The sequence below is a fragment of the Oncorhynchus clarkii genome, chromosome 6 (assembly GCF_045791955.1).
Source record: "Oncorhynchus clarkii lewisi isolate Uvic-CL-2024 chromosome 6, UVic_Ocla_1.0, whole genome shotgun sequence".
NCBI classification, from domain to species: Eukaryota; Metazoa; Chordata; class Actinopteri; order Salmoniformes; family Salmonidae; genus Oncorhynchus; species Oncorhynchus clarkii.
In genome coordinates, this window is record NC_092152.1 from 23,330,411 (window position 1) to 23,350,240 (window position 19,830).

General features: G+C 44.7%; 1 protein-coding gene across 1 annotated transcript in view; it reads right to left on the minus strand.

Moving 5' to 3' along the window:
- Positions 1-238: 238 nt before the first annotated feature.
- Positions 239-19,830, minus strand: part of LOC139410814 (citron rho-interacting kinase-like) — a 47,865-nt gene continuing 28,273 nt past the window's right edge. The window contains exons 21-38 of the mRNA XM_071156343.1: positions 19,635-19,802; positions 15,694-15,717; positions 14,510-14,677; positions 14,183-14,363; positions 13,807-13,895; positions 12,848-12,952; positions 12,516-12,685; positions 5,603-5,683; positions 4,006-4,141; positions 3,744-3,883; positions 3,530-3,622; positions 3,193-3,301; positions 2,854-2,982; positions 2,576-2,656; positions 2,347-2,425; positions 1,860-2,033; positions 1,228-1,519; positions 239-1,045 (exon numbers count right to left, since the gene is read on the minus strand). Of these exons, the coding sequence (XP_071012444.1) occupies positions 1,022-1,045; positions 1,228-1,519; positions 1,860-2,033; positions 2,347-2,425; positions 2,576-2,656; positions 2,854-2,982; positions 3,193-3,301; positions 3,530-3,622; positions 3,744-3,883; positions 4,006-4,141; positions 5,603-5,683; positions 12,516-12,685; positions 12,848-12,952; positions 13,807-13,895; positions 14,183-14,363; positions 14,510-14,677; positions 15,694-15,717; positions 19,635-19,802 (2,243 nt within the window). The 3' untranslated portion in view covers positions 239-1,021. The remainder of the gene's footprint in view (positions 1,046-1,227; positions 1,520-1,859; positions 2,034-2,346; positions 2,426-2,575; positions 2,657-2,853; positions 2,983-3,192; positions 3,302-3,529; positions 3,623-3,743; positions 3,884-4,005; positions 4,142-5,602; positions 5,684-12,515; positions 12,686-12,847; positions 12,953-13,806; positions 13,896-14,182; positions 14,364-14,509; positions 14,678-15,693; positions 15,718-19,634; positions 19,803-19,830) is intronic.

The following is a 19,830-nucleotide window of genomic DNA, read 5'->3' on the forward strand; positions in this document are numbered from 1 at the left end:
CACAGAAGTAAGAACAGGACATCTGTACCATAATAAGCAGCTCCACTGCCTGCTGGTTCAAATCAAAGACTAAGTTTATAGGCGTCTTATTCTTCTTAGGCTACAAGTGTTCCTTGTATTAAATATACTTAACATTTATTTTGTCCATTATGGTAAGACTAACTGTTATTAAACAATCATATGCAATTAGATATCAAAGTCCATTTAATCAAAAAGAAGACTGGTCATGTAGAACAATGAATTTGGAATCCTGCACAGTTAGGGCTCTATTCAGTCTTTAAAGCTGAAGTGTTACAGATTCCATGATAGAAATGTAAAGGTAATTTCAGATTGAGCCGACATGCAGCGTTTACCGTGAATGCAGTCTCCGCTAAACCACTAACATTGCTTATAAATTTCAATCATGCTGTAAAGCTGAATTTCTGCGATGCAGATTGACTAGAGCCCTTAATCTCAAGTTCAAAGTGAAAAGCTCATGAGTATTGCCTTCTCGGAACCCATATTATTTGTACAGTACATGGGTGATTAAATGTTGGCATGATTGACCGTCCAGAGAAAAGCAAAAATTACAGTATTGCATCTGGGATGATGATGAGATTTTGAGATGAGATTTCTCTCCCTGCAACATCATTAGAAACACGTCCTTAAAAAATATAGACTTGGCTGTACCAGCCTACTATTCCCTTTTCGCTATAAAAACTGGAACAATATTTACAACTTTGATTTTAGTACTTATAAAGGTTTATATCCTCGACCCATTAGATCCACAGGGGTTCCCTGCTAATGCTGCTCTGTTGAACAACTATCTGCCATAGGACCATAGCAATGAATACACATATAAGAAAGGACAAGATTGTCAAAGGACATTTCCCCAGTGCAATAGTGTGTTGGCATATGAATCCAGATTGCACTATATACAGGCGATGGGTTTTCTGGTTTGTCACCCTTAGATGGTGTAGCCATGTGCAGAGTGGACAGAGGATCACACAGCTCCTCTCTCCTAAACCTCTCCTTGTGTTACTCACACAGATGATTGGTCCCACACCTAAAATACAGAGATAGATAGCCATAGAGACTCGGTCACAGAAGATCAACTCTACTCATATGTAGTACTGCACTATTGAGTGTGCCAGCTTTACAATCGATCATAAAAATATTGGGCAGTCGATGTAATTGGGCAGTCGATGTAATTGAGATAGAATTCCTAGTGTGGCTGTGTAACGGTACCTTGTTGACAGGGGTGAGCTGTGTGCGGCGGTCAGAGCCGGAGTGGAGACGTTGGCGGTCGTCAAACCTCCCAGGGGACCTCTCTCTGCGGCTGTCCAGTCTGGGGCCTGGGGACTTCTCTCTGTCCAGGGGGCGCGCCGGGGACTTGTCCCGCCGGAACTCAGTTCGGCCCTCCCGGAAGCGGTGTGGTGTGCTGGGCTCACGGTGAAGCCCCTCATGGCTGCTAGGGCCTGAGGCCAGACGCTTGGAGATGTGCTCTGTGTATGTAGGTGGTCCTCTCTTACTGGGGCTGCTGTAGATGCCAGAGCAGAAGACAAATGTATGGAGACAAATAGGCTGTTGTTTCAGCTCAAATGAGACAAAAGTCAGATCGATAAAACCATGACTACAGATTTTGGCTTTAATTGAAACAATAGTTAAAATATATTTGGCTGCCAAACTTTGCTAAGTATCAGCAATGAAAACTCTAAACAGCAGGTGGCACTGTATACCCTTCCAACATTTAGCATTAGACTTATAACCCAGTGTTTCCTTTGTTTACTTGTATGTGCAAGTACTACCCTTCACCATAGAAGTAGCTGATGGTACAGGGCCATTAGCTAAAGGTTTAGAACATGACAGGGAGAGCTCACCCGCGGCTAGAGCCGGTCCTCTGCAACTCCCCAGACTCCCTGACCAGGTTGCCCTTGCAGCAGATGACCCGCAGCTTGTTCTGGTAGGAGGAGGCCAGGTAGATGGCCCCAGAAGAGATGGCTGGACCCAGGTAACGGGGGTTAGGGATGTCCAGGTGGGCTAGCACTGGAGGGCTACACACAGGTACATAGAGAGGCAGGGTTAGGATTAAGTCTGGAAATGCACTACCCAACATTCAATTCAGTGAGTTGAGAGGAAGTAATAACATCATGCTTAATGGCCTACTGGACAAATAAATCAATAACGTCTGCCATTTAACACAATGGATGAATAGAACAATTAGCATCAGACAGGGAACATTATTGTACTATGTGTTATTCTCAATTTGTCTTATTGATTGTGGTTACATACTCAGATGGATACTGATGCATTTGTCATAATCAAGTTCTTATTGTGTAAGTTTGTATTTCAGTCGTTTTCCTTTACCCAAGTGCAGCATGTCCCTGGACCTCGATCACATCCAAAGAGTTAAAATATGTCACAAACAGGTAGGGCTCTCTGTAAGCTGTGCAAGACCGAGAGGAAAGGGTACCATTACAAAAGGCATGGCACACACATTCGTAGCACGTCATGACAATATTGGGTCAAATCCACCACAACGTATACCACTTTGTTAGAAATGTACTGTATGAAGACAAAGCTTTTCTATACACACCGAAGGCCAGGGGCAGACGACTCCATTTGATCTCTTCAGTGCGGCTCCTTCGTCCATATGCGTCCACAAACACTCCAAACTCTGTGACAGAACAATGGTGTAGAAGAATGCACCTTGGAATGTTTTACAATCATTCTGTGGGCAATATACAGTACATAGGTTGTGTGTGGGAAATACAACACACTATTTCTTCCAATATGTACAGTAAAACAGGTAATACAATATCACAGATGTTAAGATACATTTATTTAAATTGCAAATGTCAAGGCAGATCTCACCATGGAAGCAGAGCAGGTACTCCTCCTTCTGCAGAGTGCTGGTGACCTGCATTATGGAGATGGGGAAGCTGTGGCAGGAGGAAGCAAACACCGCCGAGGCCAGAGACACATCCTTCTTATCCAGGAACTCTACAGGGGCGACACAGAGTACAACACGCTCTCTGTCACAGATAAAGAAATGTCATGGGAATGATTTTGTGGCATCAACCTTTAAAATGTGCAGTAGAGTGGCTAATTTACATGTAGCACTTTTGGATTGGCAACATTTCATTTCTTGGTACACATGAGTTCCAGTGGGTTTACTGAGAGACACTGTACAGCAAAAAAAAAAACACTAACCCTCCAGAACATACTGCTTCATCTCAACCTCATAGAACTTATTGGTGCCGATGATGATGCTGTAGCTGGTCAGGTGGAGGCAGCTGCAGGGCTCCAGAGTCTCTATCTCCTGATAGAGGGGTGGAGGAAGGAGGGCGTTAGGGGACTAGTGAGGGAATACAACTGATTAACTGATAGGAGGAACAGAGTTTCTTCAGGTACAGTTCAATATAAATGAGGTGCATGTCTAGTCAATGTGAGCTGTTGAGGGTTCATTAAATGTCCTCTGTAACCAGAAAATTATGTTTATCATTCCATCTGATTATTTGTGTGTAGTGCACATTGAGGTGATACTCACCTTGCGAATGCAGAACTTGTTGAGGTTATCATTGTAACGCAGAATTGTAATCTTGTTCGGCATTGCAGCACAGATACAAGGCCCATTATCTATCTGTAGACAGACAAATTCACAACATCAGCCACACAGCTAGCATAAGGGATAAATATTTCTTCTGCCAAGGGATAACCAGCTGAAACAATGTCCCCAAACCATTGAAAACCAGTGGACTTACTCTGCCTGCAGAGAAGAGGTGGCATCCCTTGACCGTCTCAAAGATAAATGGTTCCAGTTCAGACTGGGCAGGCAGGTGGGACTGGGCCAGAGACTGCTTCACCTTTTTAATCTCCACCAGACACAGCGCCCTCTCATCCCCTACAGGCCAAACACATACATTACACCTATATTCAATTCAGTCTGACTGACAAATAAATTAGACAGTAGTAGACTGTGTATATGTGCTGTTATCACTGGTGGAGTCAAGTCGGCTGTCTCACCAACAATCATCAGCAGCTTTTCATGTTCTTTCATGATGTGGATCTGGAAGACGGAGCCCAGGCCAGGGATGTGGGTCAGGGAGTTCTTGATCAGATTCAGGGCGTACAGACCCTCCTCAGAGCCCACTAACACTATCTTTGGGAGGGGAGAGGCCAGACTCACATCACTGAGAGTGTATTGTACACTGTGGCACTACATGAAGTGAATATACAGTACCAGTCAAAAGTTTGGACACACCGACTCATTCCAGGGTTTTTCTTTATTTTTACTGATTTTTACATTGGAATTATGTAGTAACTAAAAAAGTGTTAAACAGATTCTTCAAAGTAGCCACTCTCTGCCTTGATGACAGCTACAGTTGAAGTCGGAAGTTTACATACACTTAGATTTAAGTTTTCAAACTCGTTTTTCAACCACTCCACACATTTCTTGTTAACAAACTATAGTTTTGGCAAGTCGGTTAGGCCATGTACTTTGTGCATGACACAAGTAATTTTTCCAACAATTGTTTACAGATTATTTCACTTATAATTTACTGTATCACAATTCCAGTGGGTCAGAAGTTTACATACACTAAGTTGACTGTGCCTTTAAACAGCTTGGAAAATTCCAGAAAATGGTGTCATGGCTTTAGAAGGTTCTGACAGGCTAATTGGCCACATTTGAGTCAATTGGAGGTGTACCTGTGGATGTATTTCAAGGCCTACCTTCAAACTCAGTGCATCTTTGCTTGACATGATGGGAAAATCAAAAGAAATCAGGCAAGACCTCAGAAATAAATTGTAGACCTCCACAAGTCTGGTTCATCCTTGGGAGCAATTTCCAAAAACCTGAAAGTACCACGTTCATCTGTACAAACAATAGTACGCAAGTATAAACACCATGGGACCACGCAGCCATCATATAACTCAGGAAGGAGACGTGTTCTGTCTCCTAGAGATGAATGTACTTTGGTGAGAAAAGTACAAATCAATCTCAGAACATGACCATCGTTATGTTTGGAGGACAAAGGGGGATGCTTGCAAGCCGATGAACATCATCCCAACAGTGAAGCACGGGGTTGGCAGCATCATGTTGTGGGGGTGCTTTGCTGCAGGAGGGACTGGGGCACTTCACAAACAGATGGCATCATTAGAAAGGAAAATTAAGTGGATATATTGAAGCAATATCTCATGACATCAGTCAGGAAGTTAAAGCTTGGTCGCAAATGGGTCTTACGGACAATGACCCCATGCATACTTCCAAAGGCAAAATGGCTTAATGACAACAAAGTCAAGGTATTGGAGTGGCCATCACAAAGCCCTGACCTCAATCCTATAGAAATTTTGTGGGCAGAACTGAAAAAGCATGTGCGAGCAAGGAGGCCTACAAACCTGGTTACTACATGATTCCATGTGTTATTTCATAGTTTTGATGTCTTCACTATTATTCTCCAATGTAGAAAGCATTAAAAATAAAGAAAAATCCCGGAATGACTAGGTGTGTCCAAACTTTTGACTGGTACTGTGTGTTAACAACACAGGGAAAAAACAAATCTACCCATAACACTCAATGGCTGGTTGGCTGTTGCCCAATATATGCTTGCCATTATATTACCTGGTCTGTGAGGGGGAGAGTACAGTTGATGTCAAGTCTGTCATCACCCTCCAGCTTCAGCAGAGAGTTCCCCAGCAGTTTCTGGTGGACGGGGGAGAAAAGGAGGCTTAGCTTCAGTCAAGTCGGGAATCTGTCAGGGTTTGTATAGGAACAGAGAGAGAGGGGGTCTATGTGCAGGTAGGTTGGGGTGGAGACAGTGTATTAAAGAGAGACAGTGTATTCTGGCAGAGTGAACAGGGGTAGATAGACAGTGTATCCTGGCAGAGTGAACATGGGGCAGAGAGACAGTGTATCCTGGCAGAGTGAACAGGGGGCAGAGAGACAGTGTATTCTGACAGAGACAGTGTATTCTGGCAGAGTGAACAGGGGGTAGAGAGACAGTGTATCCTGGCAGAGTGAACAGGGGGTAGAGAGACAGTGTATTCTGACAGAGACAGTGTATTCTGGCAGAGTGAACAGGGGGTAGAGAGACAGTGTATCCTGGCAGAGTGAACAGGGGGTAGAGAGACAGTGTATTCTGGCAGAGACAGTGTATCCTGGCAGAGTGAACAGGGGGTAGAGAGACAGTGTATCCTGGCAGAGTGAACAGGGTAGAGAGACAGTGTATTCTGGCAGAGTGAACAGGGGGTAGAGAGACAGTGTATCCTGGCAGAGTGAACAGGGGGTAGAGAGACAGTGTATTCTGGCAGAGTGAACAGGAGGCAGAGAGACAGTGTATCCTGGCAGAGTGAACAGGGGGCAGAGAGACCGTGTATTCTGGCAGAGTGAACAGGGGGCAGAGAGACAATGTATTCCGGCAGAGTGAACAGGGGGTAGAGAGACAGTGTATCCTGGCAGAGTGAACAGGGGGCAGAGAGACAGTGTATTCTGGCAGAGTGAACAGGGGGTAGAGAGACAGTGTATCCTGGCAGAGGGAACAGGGGGCAGAGAGACAGTGTATTCTGGCAGAGTGAACAGGGGGCAGAGAGACAATGTATTAAGGCAGAGTGAACAGGGGGTAGAGAGACAGTGTATCCTGGCAGAGTGAACAGGGGGCAGAGAGACAGTATATTCTGGCAGAGTGAACACAGGGTAGAGAGACAGTGTATTCTGGCAGAGTGAACAGGGGGCAGAGAGACAGTGTATTCTGGCAGAGTGAACAGGGGGTAGAGAGACAGTGTATTCTGGCAGAGTGAACAGGGGGTAGAGAGACAGTGTATTCTGGCAGAGTGAACACAGGGTAGAGAGACAGTGTATTCTGGCAGAGTGAACACAGGGTAGAGAGAAAGTGTATTCTGGCAGAGTGAACAGGGGGAAAGAGACAGTGTATACTGGCAGAGTGAACACATGGTAGAGAGACAGTGTATTCTGGCAGAGACAGTGTATTCTGGCAGAGTGAACAGGGGGTAGAGAGACAGTGTATCCTGGCAGAGTGAACAGGGGGTAGAGAGACAGTGTATCCTGGCAGAGTGAACAGGGGGTAGAGAGACAGTGTATTCTGGCAGAGACAGTGTATTCTGGCAGAGTGAACAGGGGGTAGAGAGACAGTGTATCCTGGCAGAGTGAACAGGGTAGAGAGACAGTGTATTCTGGCAGAGTGAACAGGGGGCAGAGAGACAGTGTATTCTGGCAGAGTGAACAGGGGGTAGAGAGACAGTGTATTCTGGCAGAGTGAACAGGGGGTAGAGAGACAGTGTATTCTGGCAGAGTGAACACAGGGTAGAGAGACAGTGTATTCTGGCAGAGTGAACAGGGGGTAGAGAGACAGTGTATTCTGGCAGAGTGAACAGGGGGTAGAGAGACAGTGTATTCTGGCAGAGTGAACACAGGGTAGAGAGACAGTGTATTCTGGCAGAGTGAACACAGGGTAGAGAGAAAGTGTATTCTGGCAGAGTGAACAGGGGGAAAGAGACAGTGTATACTGGCAGAGTGAACACATGGTAGAGAGACAGTGTATTCTGGCAGAGACAGTGTATTCTGGCAGAGTGAACAGGGGGTAGAGAGACAGTGTATCCTGGCAGAGTGAACAGGGGGTAGAGAGACAGTGTATTCTGGCAGAGACAGTGTATTCTGGCAGAGTGAACAGAGGGTAGAGAGACAGTGTATCCTGGCAGAGTGAACAGGGTAGAGAGACAGTGTATTCTGGCAGAGTGAACAGGGGGTAGAGAGACAGTGTATTCTGGCAGAGTGAACAGGAGGCAGAGAGACAGTGTATCCTGGCAGAGTGAACAGGGGGCAGAGAGGCAGTGTATCCTGGCAGAGTGAACACAGGGTAGAGAGACAGTGTATTCTGGCAGAGTGAACAGGGGGCAGAGAGACAGTGTATTCTGGCAGAGTGAACAGGGGTAGAGAGACAGTGTATTCTGGCAGAGTGAACAGGGGGCAGAGAGACAGTGTATTCTGGCAGAGTGAACAGGGGGTCGAGAGACAGTGTATTCTGGCAGAGTGAACAGGGGTAGAGAGACAGTGTATTCTGGCAGAGTGAACAGGGGGCAGAGAGACAGTGTATTCTGGCAGAGTGAACAGGGGTAGAGAGACAGTGTATTCTGGCAGAGTGAACAGGGGCAGAGAGACAGTGTATTCTGGCAGAGTGAACAGGGGGCAGAGAGACAGTGTATTCTGGCAGAGTGAACAGGGGGTCGAGAGACAGTGTATTCTGGCAGAGTGAACAGGGGTAGAGAGACAGTGTATTCTGGCAGAGTGAACAGGGGGCAGAGAGACAGTGTATTCTGGCAGAGTGAACAGGGGTAGAGAGACAGTGTATTCTGGCAGAGTGAACAGGGGCAGAGAGACAGTGTATTCTGGCAGAGTGACCAGGGGGTCGAGAGAAAGTGTATTCTGGCAGAGTGAACAGGGGTAGAGAGACAGTGTATTCTGGCAGAGTGAACAGGGGGCAGAGAGACAGTGTATTCTGGCAGAGTGAACAATGGGCAGAGAGACAGTGTATTCTGGCAGAGTGAACAGGGGGTCGAGAGAAAGCGTATTCTGGCAGAGTGAACAGGGGTAGAGAGATAGTGTATTCTGGCAGAGTGAACAGGGGGAAAGAGACAGTGTATTCTGGCAGAGTGAACACATGGTAGAGAGACAGTGTATTCTGGCAGAGACAGTGTATTCTGGCAGAGACAGTGTATTCTGGCAGAGTGAACAGGGGGTAGAGAGACAGTGTATCCTGGCAGAGTGAACAGGGGGTAGAGAGACAGTGTATCCTGGCAGAGTGAACAGGGGGTAGAGAGACAGTGTTTTCTGGCAGAGACAGTGTATTCTGGCAGAGTGAACAGGGGGTAGAGAGACAGTGTATCCTGGCAGAGTGAACAGGGGGTAGAGAGACAGTGTATTCTGGCAGAGTGAACAGGGGGTAGAGAGACAGTGTATTCTGGCAGAGTGAACATGGGGCAGAGAGACAGTGTATCCTGGCAGTGTGAACAGGAGGCAGAGAGACAGTGTATTCTGGCAGAGACAGTGTTTTCTGGCAGAGTGAACACAGGGTAGAGAGACAGTGTATTCTGGCAGAGTGAACATGGGGCAGAGAGACAGTGTATCCTGGCAGAGTGAACAGGGGGCAGAGAGGCAGTGTATCCTGGCAGAGTGAACACAGGGTAGAGAGACAGTGTATTCTGGCAGAGTGAACAGGGGGTCGAGAGAAAGTGTATTCTGGCAGAGTGAACAGGGGTAGAGAGACAGTGTATTCTGGCAGAGTGAACAGGGGGCAGAGAGACAGTGTATTCTGGCAGAGTGAACAGGGGTAGAGAGACAGTGTATTCTGGCAGAGTGAACAAGGGGAAGAGAGACAGTGTATTCTGGCAGAGGGAACAGGGGCAGAGAGACAGTGTATTCTGGCAGAGTGAACAGGGGTAGAGAGACAGTGTATTCTGGCAGAGTGAACAGGGGGTAGAGAGACAGTGTATTCTGGCAGAGTGAACAGGGGGTAGAGAGACAGTGTATTCTGGCAGAGTGAACAGGGGTAGAGAGACAGTGTATTCTGGCAGAGTGAACACAGGGTAGAGAGACAGTGTATTCTGGCAGAGTGAACAGGGGCAGAAAGACAGTGTATCCTGGCAGAGTGAACACAGGTTAGAGAGACAGTGTATTCTGGCAGAGTGAACACAGGGTAGAGAGACAGTGTATTCTGGCAGAGTGAACAGGGGCAGAGAGACAGTGTATTCTGGCAGAGTGAACAGGGGGCAGAGAGACAGTGTATTCTGGCAGAGTGAACAGGGGTAGAGAGACAGTGTATTCTGGCAGAGTGAACAGGGGGAAGAGAGACAGTGTATTCTGGCAGAGGGAACAGGGGCAGAGAGACAGTGTATTCTGGCAGAGTGAACAGGGGTAGAGAGACAGTGTATTCTGGCAGAGTGAACAGGGGTAGAGAGAAGCTACAGGATGGGAGAAGTGAAAGTTGATGGTACTTCCAGACCACTTGTCCTGGCTACAGGAAGGCCTATCACAAGCATAGGTCTGGTTATATCCATGTAATAGGTTTGTGATGAGTCTGTGTTCATTCATCTTGAAAGTTCCACACCTCGCAGAACATCAGAAATCTAACATTTAAGTGAATCAATATCCAGCAAAAAGACTACCAAATGATCTAATCACAATATATCTAAGCAAAGATATTAAACAAAACACAATCATGTCTGATAGTTGCCAGGTGCTATAACAGTCAGACAATCACAGTAAACACAACGTTGATATGACAATAGAGGAAACAATAGTAAGGACTGTGGGAAAAACAGCGTGTGGTCACAGCAGGAAAGATGAACACACATTCAAGACAAACATGCACAGCATTGTTCTCAATATTGTAATTCTAATGTAGTACTGTAATTGAAAATGTATTGTGATTGTAATTTCATTGTAATTGTCTGTATTAAGTGGCTGTGTGTCTGGTATCAACAGGAAAACAGATAACAGCAGCCTCGTTGGACTCTTTACCTGGACCAGAGGAGGCAGAACCATCTGTCTTTTGGACACAGCAGCCGATGTGCAGTGAAACCCCATAGAACGGGCAGAATACAGCAAATCAACGAAACATGCCCACATACAGGGACAGTATGACATGATGAAAAAGCAACAAACAGGTGTGAGAGAAAGAGAGAGCGAAAGAGACAGAGAGAGAAGAAGAGGGACAATTAACGACACATTCAGTACAATAGACATCAGAGATTTGCTCACAAAACTTTACAACTGCAGTAAACCACTACAAATCATTCATAAACATTTAATGGATGCATCATATTCATCACAAGTATGCTGTGTTAAAGAAAACAACTGATGGTAATTGTAAATGCACTGTGGTGGTAAAGTATTATGGATAAACCCCATACAGTAAAAAAAATATGTTTTAACCCTTGATGAGTCAGACTTGAGGCAGCTAGACAGAGCAAATACCTTAAAAACATTAGCCAAGGGAAACAAGGGCCTATCCACCTGGCAGCCCTGACATCAATGACAGCTATTGGCTGAGGCTATTGTTAGGGTTGAACTGGGATGTGGACATGAAGCTAGGGTTAGAGTTAGGGTTGTGCCTGGGGTTAGGGTTGAACTGAGATGTAGACATGAAGCTAGGGTTAGAGTTAGGGTTGTGCCTGGGGTTAGGGTTGAACTGGGATGTAGACATGAAGCTAGGGTTAGAGTTAGGGTTGTGCCTGGGGTTAGGGTTGAACTGGGATGTAGACATGAAGCTAGGATTAGAGTTAGGGTTGTGCCTGGGGTTAGGGTTGAACTGAGATGTAGACATGAAGCTAGGGTTAGAGTTAGGGTTGTGCCTGGGGTTAGGGTTGAACTGGGATGTAGACATGAAGCTAGCGTTAGAGTTAGGGTTGTGCCTGGGGTTAGGTTTGAACTGGGATGTAGACATGAAGCTAGCGTTAGAGTTAGGGTTGTGCCTGGGGTTAGGGTTGAACTGGGATGTGGACATGAAGCTAGGGTTAGAGTTAGATTTGTGCCTGGGGTTAGGGTTGAACTGGGATGTAGACATGAAGCTAGGGTTAGAGTTAGGGTTGTGCCTGGGGTTAGGGTTGAACTGAGATGTAGACATGAAGCTAGGGTTAGAGTTAGGGTTGTGCCTGGGGTTAGGGTTGAACTGGGATGTAGACATGAAGCTAGGGTTAGAGTTAGGGTTGTGCCTGGGGTTAGGGTTGAACTGGGATGTAGACATGACACTAGGGTTAGAGTTAGGGTTGAACTGAGATGTAGACATGAAGCTATGGTTAGAGTTAGGATTGAACTGAGATGTAGACATGAAGCTAGGGTTAGAGTTAGGGTTGAACTGGGATGTGGACATGAAGCTAGGGTTAGAGTTAGGGTTGAACTGAGATGTAGACATGAAGCTAGGGTTAGAGTTAGGGTTGAACTGGGATGTGGACATGAAGCTAGGGTTAGAGTTAGGGTTGTGCCTGGGGTTAGGTTTGAACTGGGATGTAGACATGAAGCTAGGGTTAGAGTTAGTGTTGTGCCTGGGGTTAGGGTTGAACTGGGATGTAGACATGAAGCTAGGGTTAGAGTTAGGGTTGTGCCTGGGGTTAGGGTTGAACTGGGATGTAGACATGACACTAGGGTTAGAGTTAGGGTTGTGCCTGGGGTTAGGGTTGAACTGGGATGTAGACATGAAGCTAGGGTTAGAGTTAGGGTTGAACTGAGATGTAGACATGAAGCTAAGGTTAGAGTTAGGGTTGTGCCTGGGGTTAGGGTTGAACTGGGATGTAGACATGAAGCTAGGGTTAGAGTTAGGGTTGAACTGAGATGTAGACATTAAGCTAGGGTTAGAGTTAGGGTTGTGCCTGGGGTTAGGGTTGAACTGGGATGTAGACATGAAGCTAGGGTTAAGGCTACAGGTAGGTTTAGGGCTAGGGTTAGGTTTAGGATTGGTTGAGTGTGTTTGTGTGTATTAGTAAGTAATTATACTCCTTTAACTCCACAGTACTGTGGTACTCACTGCATCTGCCTCAGCCTTCTCCCGGGATGCTCGCCCCCCTGCCACCACAGACTCCAGCACGGCCACCCAGCGCTGTTTATCTGGGAAACTGGGAGCCATGAAGTACAGAGTCTGTCCGGGCCAGCACGAGGTGTGGGGGTGGGACTCCAGTTTTAGCACATACTGCACGTCTACACACACACCACAGCACAGTGAGGGAACAAGAAGACAGTCCATTCCTAAGCAGATCATGATACCAATAAGTAAAGCGCTAATTATAACCAGTTGAGGCACTATCCTAGCTCACCTACCGTGGCAGGGCTTTGCTATGAGTGTGAGTAAGTTTGGTGTACCTGACTTGGCGGTGTTGGGCAGCTCAGACGCCCCTACAGCACCATGCACCATCAAGTCTACATCAGACAGACATAGCTCAAACTCCTCCAACGGCTTCACTGACTCTGAACAACACAAACAGAGAGAAATCAAAATGTACCGAAAACAACACAGACCAAAATACACCACCTGGCAGCCATCAAGAACACTGTTACCCCAGCGGAATAAGAATTGTTTGTTTTGAAAAATGCTACTTGGAGTTCGACCTACAGTGAGCTCCAAAAGAATTGCGACAGTCACAATTTGTTTCTCGTTTTGGCGCTGTACTCCAGCACTTTGGATTTTAAATGATACAATGACTGTGAGGTTAAAGTGCAGACTGTCAGCTTTAATTTGAGAGTATTTGAATCCATATCGGGTGAACTGTTTATGAATTACAGCTATTTTTGTACGTAGTCCCCCATTTTAGGGGACCAAAAGTATTGGGCCAAATTCCCTTATACGTTTATTAAAGTATTCAAAAGTTTAGTATTTGGTCCCATATTCCAAGCACACAATGATTACATTAAGCTTGTGACTCTACAAGTTTGTTGGATGCATTTGCTGTTTGTTTTGGTTGTGTTTCAGATCATTTTGTGCCCAATAGAAATCAATGGTAAAATGACATGTATTGTGTCATTTTGGAGTCACTTTTATTGTAAATAAGAATATAATATGTTTCTGAACACTCCTACATTAATGTGGATGCTACCATGATTACAGATAGTTCTGAATGAACCGTGAATAATGTTGAGTGAGAAAGTTACAGACACACAAATATCATACCCCCAAGACATGCTAACCTCTCACCATTACAATAGCATGGGAAGTTAGCATTGAGGGGGGGGGGTGTATGATATTTGTGCCACTGTCCAAATACTTTTGGAGCTCACTGTATTTCATAATCAAATTTACTATAGGAACATTAAAGTTGTAGGACCTTCTCTGGGCTCTGTTTCGTAGATGGTCACCTTGGTCCCATCCAGCACCACATACTTCTTCTCCCAGCCCTGGCCACGCTTCACATTCCTGCAGAACACACACATGTTTGTCACTGGGCGAGCAGCATAGACTAACACAGAGTCAGACAATCAATACCTGGGACAGATGAGCGTAATGCTGTAGTCTACAATTATACTTCAGCACTAGAGAGCCATCTCAGATGATATCAAATACAGTATGATCAGTAGGATCAGTCTACATTGATCAAGGGCAAGCAGACAGGCAGTGTTGATCTATAGTATAACGCTATTAGTCAAATCTGTTTCACAGTAATAGAAAGTATGAAGTCCACACACCAGAGTTACCAGACCCACCTGGGCTGCTTCATCCACCCCTCCAGGTGAACATGTCCACTGGCCTCTTTGAGCTGCAGGCCAGGGGAACTGCCTTTGTCCCGGCACAGCCCCTCAGCCATATGCAAGGCACAGTCCCCAGGCATGCCACACGCAGCAGGAAGACAGCGGGAGCATTTTGGATGGCACAAAGCGTGACATTCTGAAGGAGAGAATAAAACACTTAAAGACAAGGACTACCAGAAACACAGTACTGTACAGGCTACCCTTCTGAAAAAGCCTTGCTCAACAGAAATGTGCCATGACTAGTCAACGTGACAGGGAGTGGATGGTTGGAACGTAACATACCGATACAGGTGGCTGCCTGACGACCGAAGTGCACAGTATCCAGACACACAGTACACTTGGCAGCCCTCATGTTGAGTCCCACAGTGAAGCGGTGAGGGGTGTTGTGGTGAACGCTCTGCCTCCCCCTCTCCCTGTCTCTCTGACTGTCCTTCATGCGATGGCCGTACTCTGAACACAGCCAGAGAAGACAGTGAGTAGGGAAAGTATCCATAGCAACCACAATGATTGTATGATAAATCAAATCTGTGCACCATGCCATGTCAGCTGTGCAAGTGAGGCAACAAACAGGAAGCATCACCAAGACAACGTTCACAAGGATCTGAAGTAAAAAGGTCAATCATATTAACAGCATCATCCACCATCAGTTCATGACTGGAACGTAACACATGCATCCAGGAATCTTCTTATTGAGGGAATTGGATTCATATGTTCCAACAGGCTGAAAAGCTGAAAAGAAAACACCTCTGTGTATGTAGTGTGTGCAGGTCTGGGTTGAGTTGCAGGGCAGATAGCTGTGTGAGGGTCAATGGATTGGAGTGTAGGTCAACAGATGTAAAGGAAATTGCTTCAGATTTCCAAAGCTGATAGGGTGATTTTATGTTAGCTGGTAATGTCTAATCATCCAATCTGCTGATTTGAATTTAATTTTTACAATGATTTACCTGACAGCAGCCAGGAATGAGCATTGATACAATATTCCAACATGGTGGTACCAAGAAACATTTCTTTATGATTTATGTATGTATGTATCATTATGCATAGACATGTAAAGTTACTTTTGATGAACATACTCATTCATTGAAGTGAACACCAACTTTAGAGCTTGTGTAATTCAGTAAAGGGGTATTACTGGAAAGTGGAAGCTCCAATACAAGCATTAAAAACCCAAACTTAGCATACCATACTCTAAATGTTAACAAAATGTTTTAAAACATTTAGCAGACACTCTTATCCAGAGGAATTTACAGGAGCCATTAGGGATAAGTGCCTTGCTCAAGAGCACAACAAATCTGCACCAGCAACTTTTCAGTTGCTGGCCCAACGTTGTAACTGCTAGGCTACCTGCCGCCCTAAAGATCTGCCATTTGATCCCAGTGTAGAGCTTTTAAAATCTGGCCCATTCGGAATAGAGGGTTAAAGGGATGGGACAGAAAACCGAGGGCTCCGGAGTTAGGAGAACTGACTTTCAGAAGTGACCCTCCTTCTCTCTGTTGAGTGTGAGAAAAAAGGACAAAGATCTAAGGCATTAGGAGGAAGATGAATATTTGCAGGATGGTAGTGACCATCAGGAAAGCTTGCCTGGTTACTATTGCAGTTCCAAGTAGCTTTATTATATACTGCGTTATATGGAAATATGGACACGTTGCTGAGGCCCACACAGATGTCTCATCTGGTGGTGTGTGTGTTAGCTGTGCATAAGGTCTTTCTGTAAATAACGGGGCCAATGTGTGACATTGGGATACACATTTCTAAATGGTTTGCAACTAATATAAAAAGGATATGTATACAGTACACTACCGTTCAAAAGTTTGGGGTCACTTGGAAATGTCCTTGTTTTTGAAAGAAAAGCAATTTTTTTGTCCATTAAAATAACATCAAATTGATCAGAAATACAGTGTAGACATTATTAATGTTGTAAATGACTATTGTAGCTTGAAACGGCAGATTTTTTAATGGAATATCTACATAGGGGTACAGAGGCCCATTATCAGCAACCATCACTCCTGTGTTCCAATGGCACGTTATGTTAGCTAATCCAAGTGTATCATTTTAAAATTGCAACTGTTGTACTGATTAAAGAAGCAATAAAACTGTCCTTCTTTAGACTAGTTGAGTATCTGGAGCATCAGCATTTGTGGGTTTGATTACAGGCTCAAAATGGCCAGAAAACAAAGAGATTTCTTCTGAAACTCATCAGTCCATTCTTGTTCTGAGAAATGAAGGCTATTCCATGCGAGAAATTGCCATGAAACTGAAGATCTCATACAAAGCTGTGTACTACTTCCTTCACAGAACAGCACAAACTGGCTCTAAACAGAAGAGAAAGAGGGGTGGGAGGCTCCGGTGCATAACTGAGCAAGAGGACAAGTACATTAGAGTGTCTAGTTTGAGAAACAGACGCCTCACAAGTCCTCAACTGGCAGCTTCATTAAATAGTACCCGCAAAACACCAGTCTCAACGTCAATAGTGAAGAGGCTCCGGGACGCTGGCCTTCTAGGCAGAGTTGCAAAGAAAAAGCCATATCTCAGACTGGCCAATAAAAGACTTACAGAAAACGTTTGACCTCTGTCATTGTCAACAAAGGGTATATAACAAATTATTGAGATAAACTTTTGTTATTGACCAAATACTTATTTTCCACCATAATTTGCAAATAAATTGATTAAAAATCCTACAAATGTGATTTTCAGGATTTGTTTTCTCATTTTGTCTGTCATAGTTGAAGTGTACCTATGGTGAAAATTACAGGCCTCTCTCATCTTTTTAAGTGGGAGAACTTGCACAATTGGTGGCTGACTAAATACTTTTTTGCCCCACTGTAGCTACAGCCATAGCCTATAGGCTTATGTTTACATTGTATAGCCAAAGCTAATTGTATAATATTGTGAGGACTGGACTAATTACCAGGCAGCAGAGCCAAAGCTCTATATTTTCTACAATTTCTTATGTTAATATTCACTTATCTTAAGATTCTATCGAAAATATTTTATTCAATAAATATTGTTTGTTTATACCTCATTCTGTTCTGTATAGGTCTACTTATTCTTAGACCGACAGATGGAGCAAACTGTTTTAAAGGAGGGAGGATAGTAGTGGGAGCACTGGGGTCTCAGGTGTGAGTGTGTGGCAATGGCAAATGGTTTACATGGCTCACGGGTCAGGTAGGAGGGCCCCTTAGCAGAATTTTCCTAGGGCCCCAGGGAAGTCAGGACCGGCTCTGGTTGTTGCATTGCATGTGAAATCACAACAGCTGTCCGTCACTTGACTGTCATTTGGAAAATTCCTTCCTGGGTCCGATGATGTGTGAAAATATCACAGTGTATCTAATCAGCCGGACACCAATCGCGCATCCAACAAGTATTATGCATAGTTATTGAAGAACCACATTAATGACAGTATCGATTTTGGTTTTAAGTATCAAGGTAAGGTGACTCTTTCGGTTAGAAGCATTCGATTTTGCAATTGCATTCTTTATTTTGGATTTTTTTGTGCCCATGAAAACAGTTTTCACCCTGTAACATAAGGATACACAAACTGTTATATAATTACGCTGCATTTCTGAGATGTCTATATAAAAACCTGTCAGACAGTCAGATCCAGGATTCTTACAGGATTCAAGTTCAATGTCTAATTTAACTGATTAATGCTTAATATATGATATAACGACAACTAACGCTGCCATAAATGTACAGAAAAGTAGTGTTTTATGACACACGATTTTGGAATTCATCAAGACACCAACCATGATAAAGGGTTAAACATTTCAATCAACTTGTGAATTGTATTGAATATAGCTATGATCCCCCTTATATCTTAATGTAATGACATGAAGAAAAATGGCAGATTATTATCAATGACTTATTTTATACGTTTTTACTTCACCTTTATTCAACTAGGCAAGTCAGTTAAAGAACAAATTCTTATTTACAATGACGGTCTACCAAAAGGCAAACGGCCTCCTGCGGGGATGGGGGCTGGGATTAAAAATACAAATAAATGAAACAAATATATAGGACAAAACACACATCACAACAGGAGAGACAACACTACATAAAGAGAGACCTAAGACAACAGCATGGCAGCAACACATGACAACACAGCATGGTAGCAACACAACATGACAACAACATGGTAGCAGCACAAAACATGGTACAAACACTATTGGAAACAGACAACAGCACAAAGGTCAAGAAGGTAGAGACAACAATACATCACGCAAAGCAGCCACGACTGTCAGTAAGAGTGTCCACGATTGAGTCTTCGAATGAAGAAACTGAGATAAAACTGTCCAGTTTGAATGTTTGTTGCAGCTCGTTCCAGTCGCTAGCTGCAGCGAACTGAAAAGAGGATTGACACAGGGATGTGTGTGCTTTTGGGACTTTATGTCACGTTCTGACCTTTATTTCCGTTGTTTTGTATTTATTTAGTATGGTCAGGGCGTGAGTTGGGTGGGCAGTCTATGTTTGTTTTTCTATGTTTTGGGGCATTTCTATGTTTTCGGCCTAGTATGGTTCTCAATCAGAGGCAGGTGTCATTAGTTGTCTCTGATTGAGAATCATACTTAGGTAGCCTGGGTTGCACTGTTTGTTTGTGGGTGATTGTCTATGTCAGAGGCTTGTGTCAGCACAGGTCTATTTTGTTAGCTTCACGGTCGTCATTTGTTTATTGTTTTGTATGCAGTGTCAGTATTTTCTTTATTAAAGATTTACCATGGACACTTACCACGCCGCATTTTGGTCTTCCGATCCATCTCGCCTCTCCTCTTCAGATGAAGAGGAGGACGACCGTGACACTTTAACATAATGTGACTGGCAGAACGGGTGTTGTATGTGGAGGATGAGGGCTGCTGTAGATATCTCAGATAGGGGGGAGTGAGGCCTAAGAGGGTTTTATGAATAAGCATCAACCAGTGGGTCTTTGCGATGGGTATATAGTGATGACCAGTTTACAGAAGAGTATAGAGTGCAGTGAGTATAAGGAGCATTGGTGGCAAATCTGATGGCCGAATGGTAAAGAACATCTAGCTGCTTACCTGCTGATCTATAAATTATGTCTCCGTAATCTAGTAGGATAGGATGGTCATCTGAATCAGGGTTAGCTGGGGTGAAAGATTACGATAGAGTCTAGAGTCTAGATGTAACTTTAGCCTTCAGTTTTGATATGTGCTGAGAGAAGGACAGTGTACCATCTAGCCATACTCCCAAGTACTTGTATGAGGTGACTACCTCAAGCTCTAAACCCTCAGAGGTAGTAATCACACCGTTGGGGAGAGGGGCATTCTTCTTACCAAACATATCAAGAGCTGTTACAAATTGTCCAGTGTAGGTAATCCTCACTGGTACCCTAGTTTATAGAAAGACCCATAGACACTCCCATGTCCACTACTTCTCCAGAAGGACTCACCCTCTGGGGGGGCAGCCTCCTTCCTGCGGCCAGAGATCGAGGTAGCCAGCAGGTTGCTCGGGCCCTGCTGGTGCTCAGGAGACTTCACCACGGCAGACATCTTCTGCTGCCGCGTTGTGGCAGGGGTGTCAGGGGTACCACCATGGTCCACAGGTTTGTACTGGACCGCTGGATGTGTGTATAGAGAGAGAGAGAG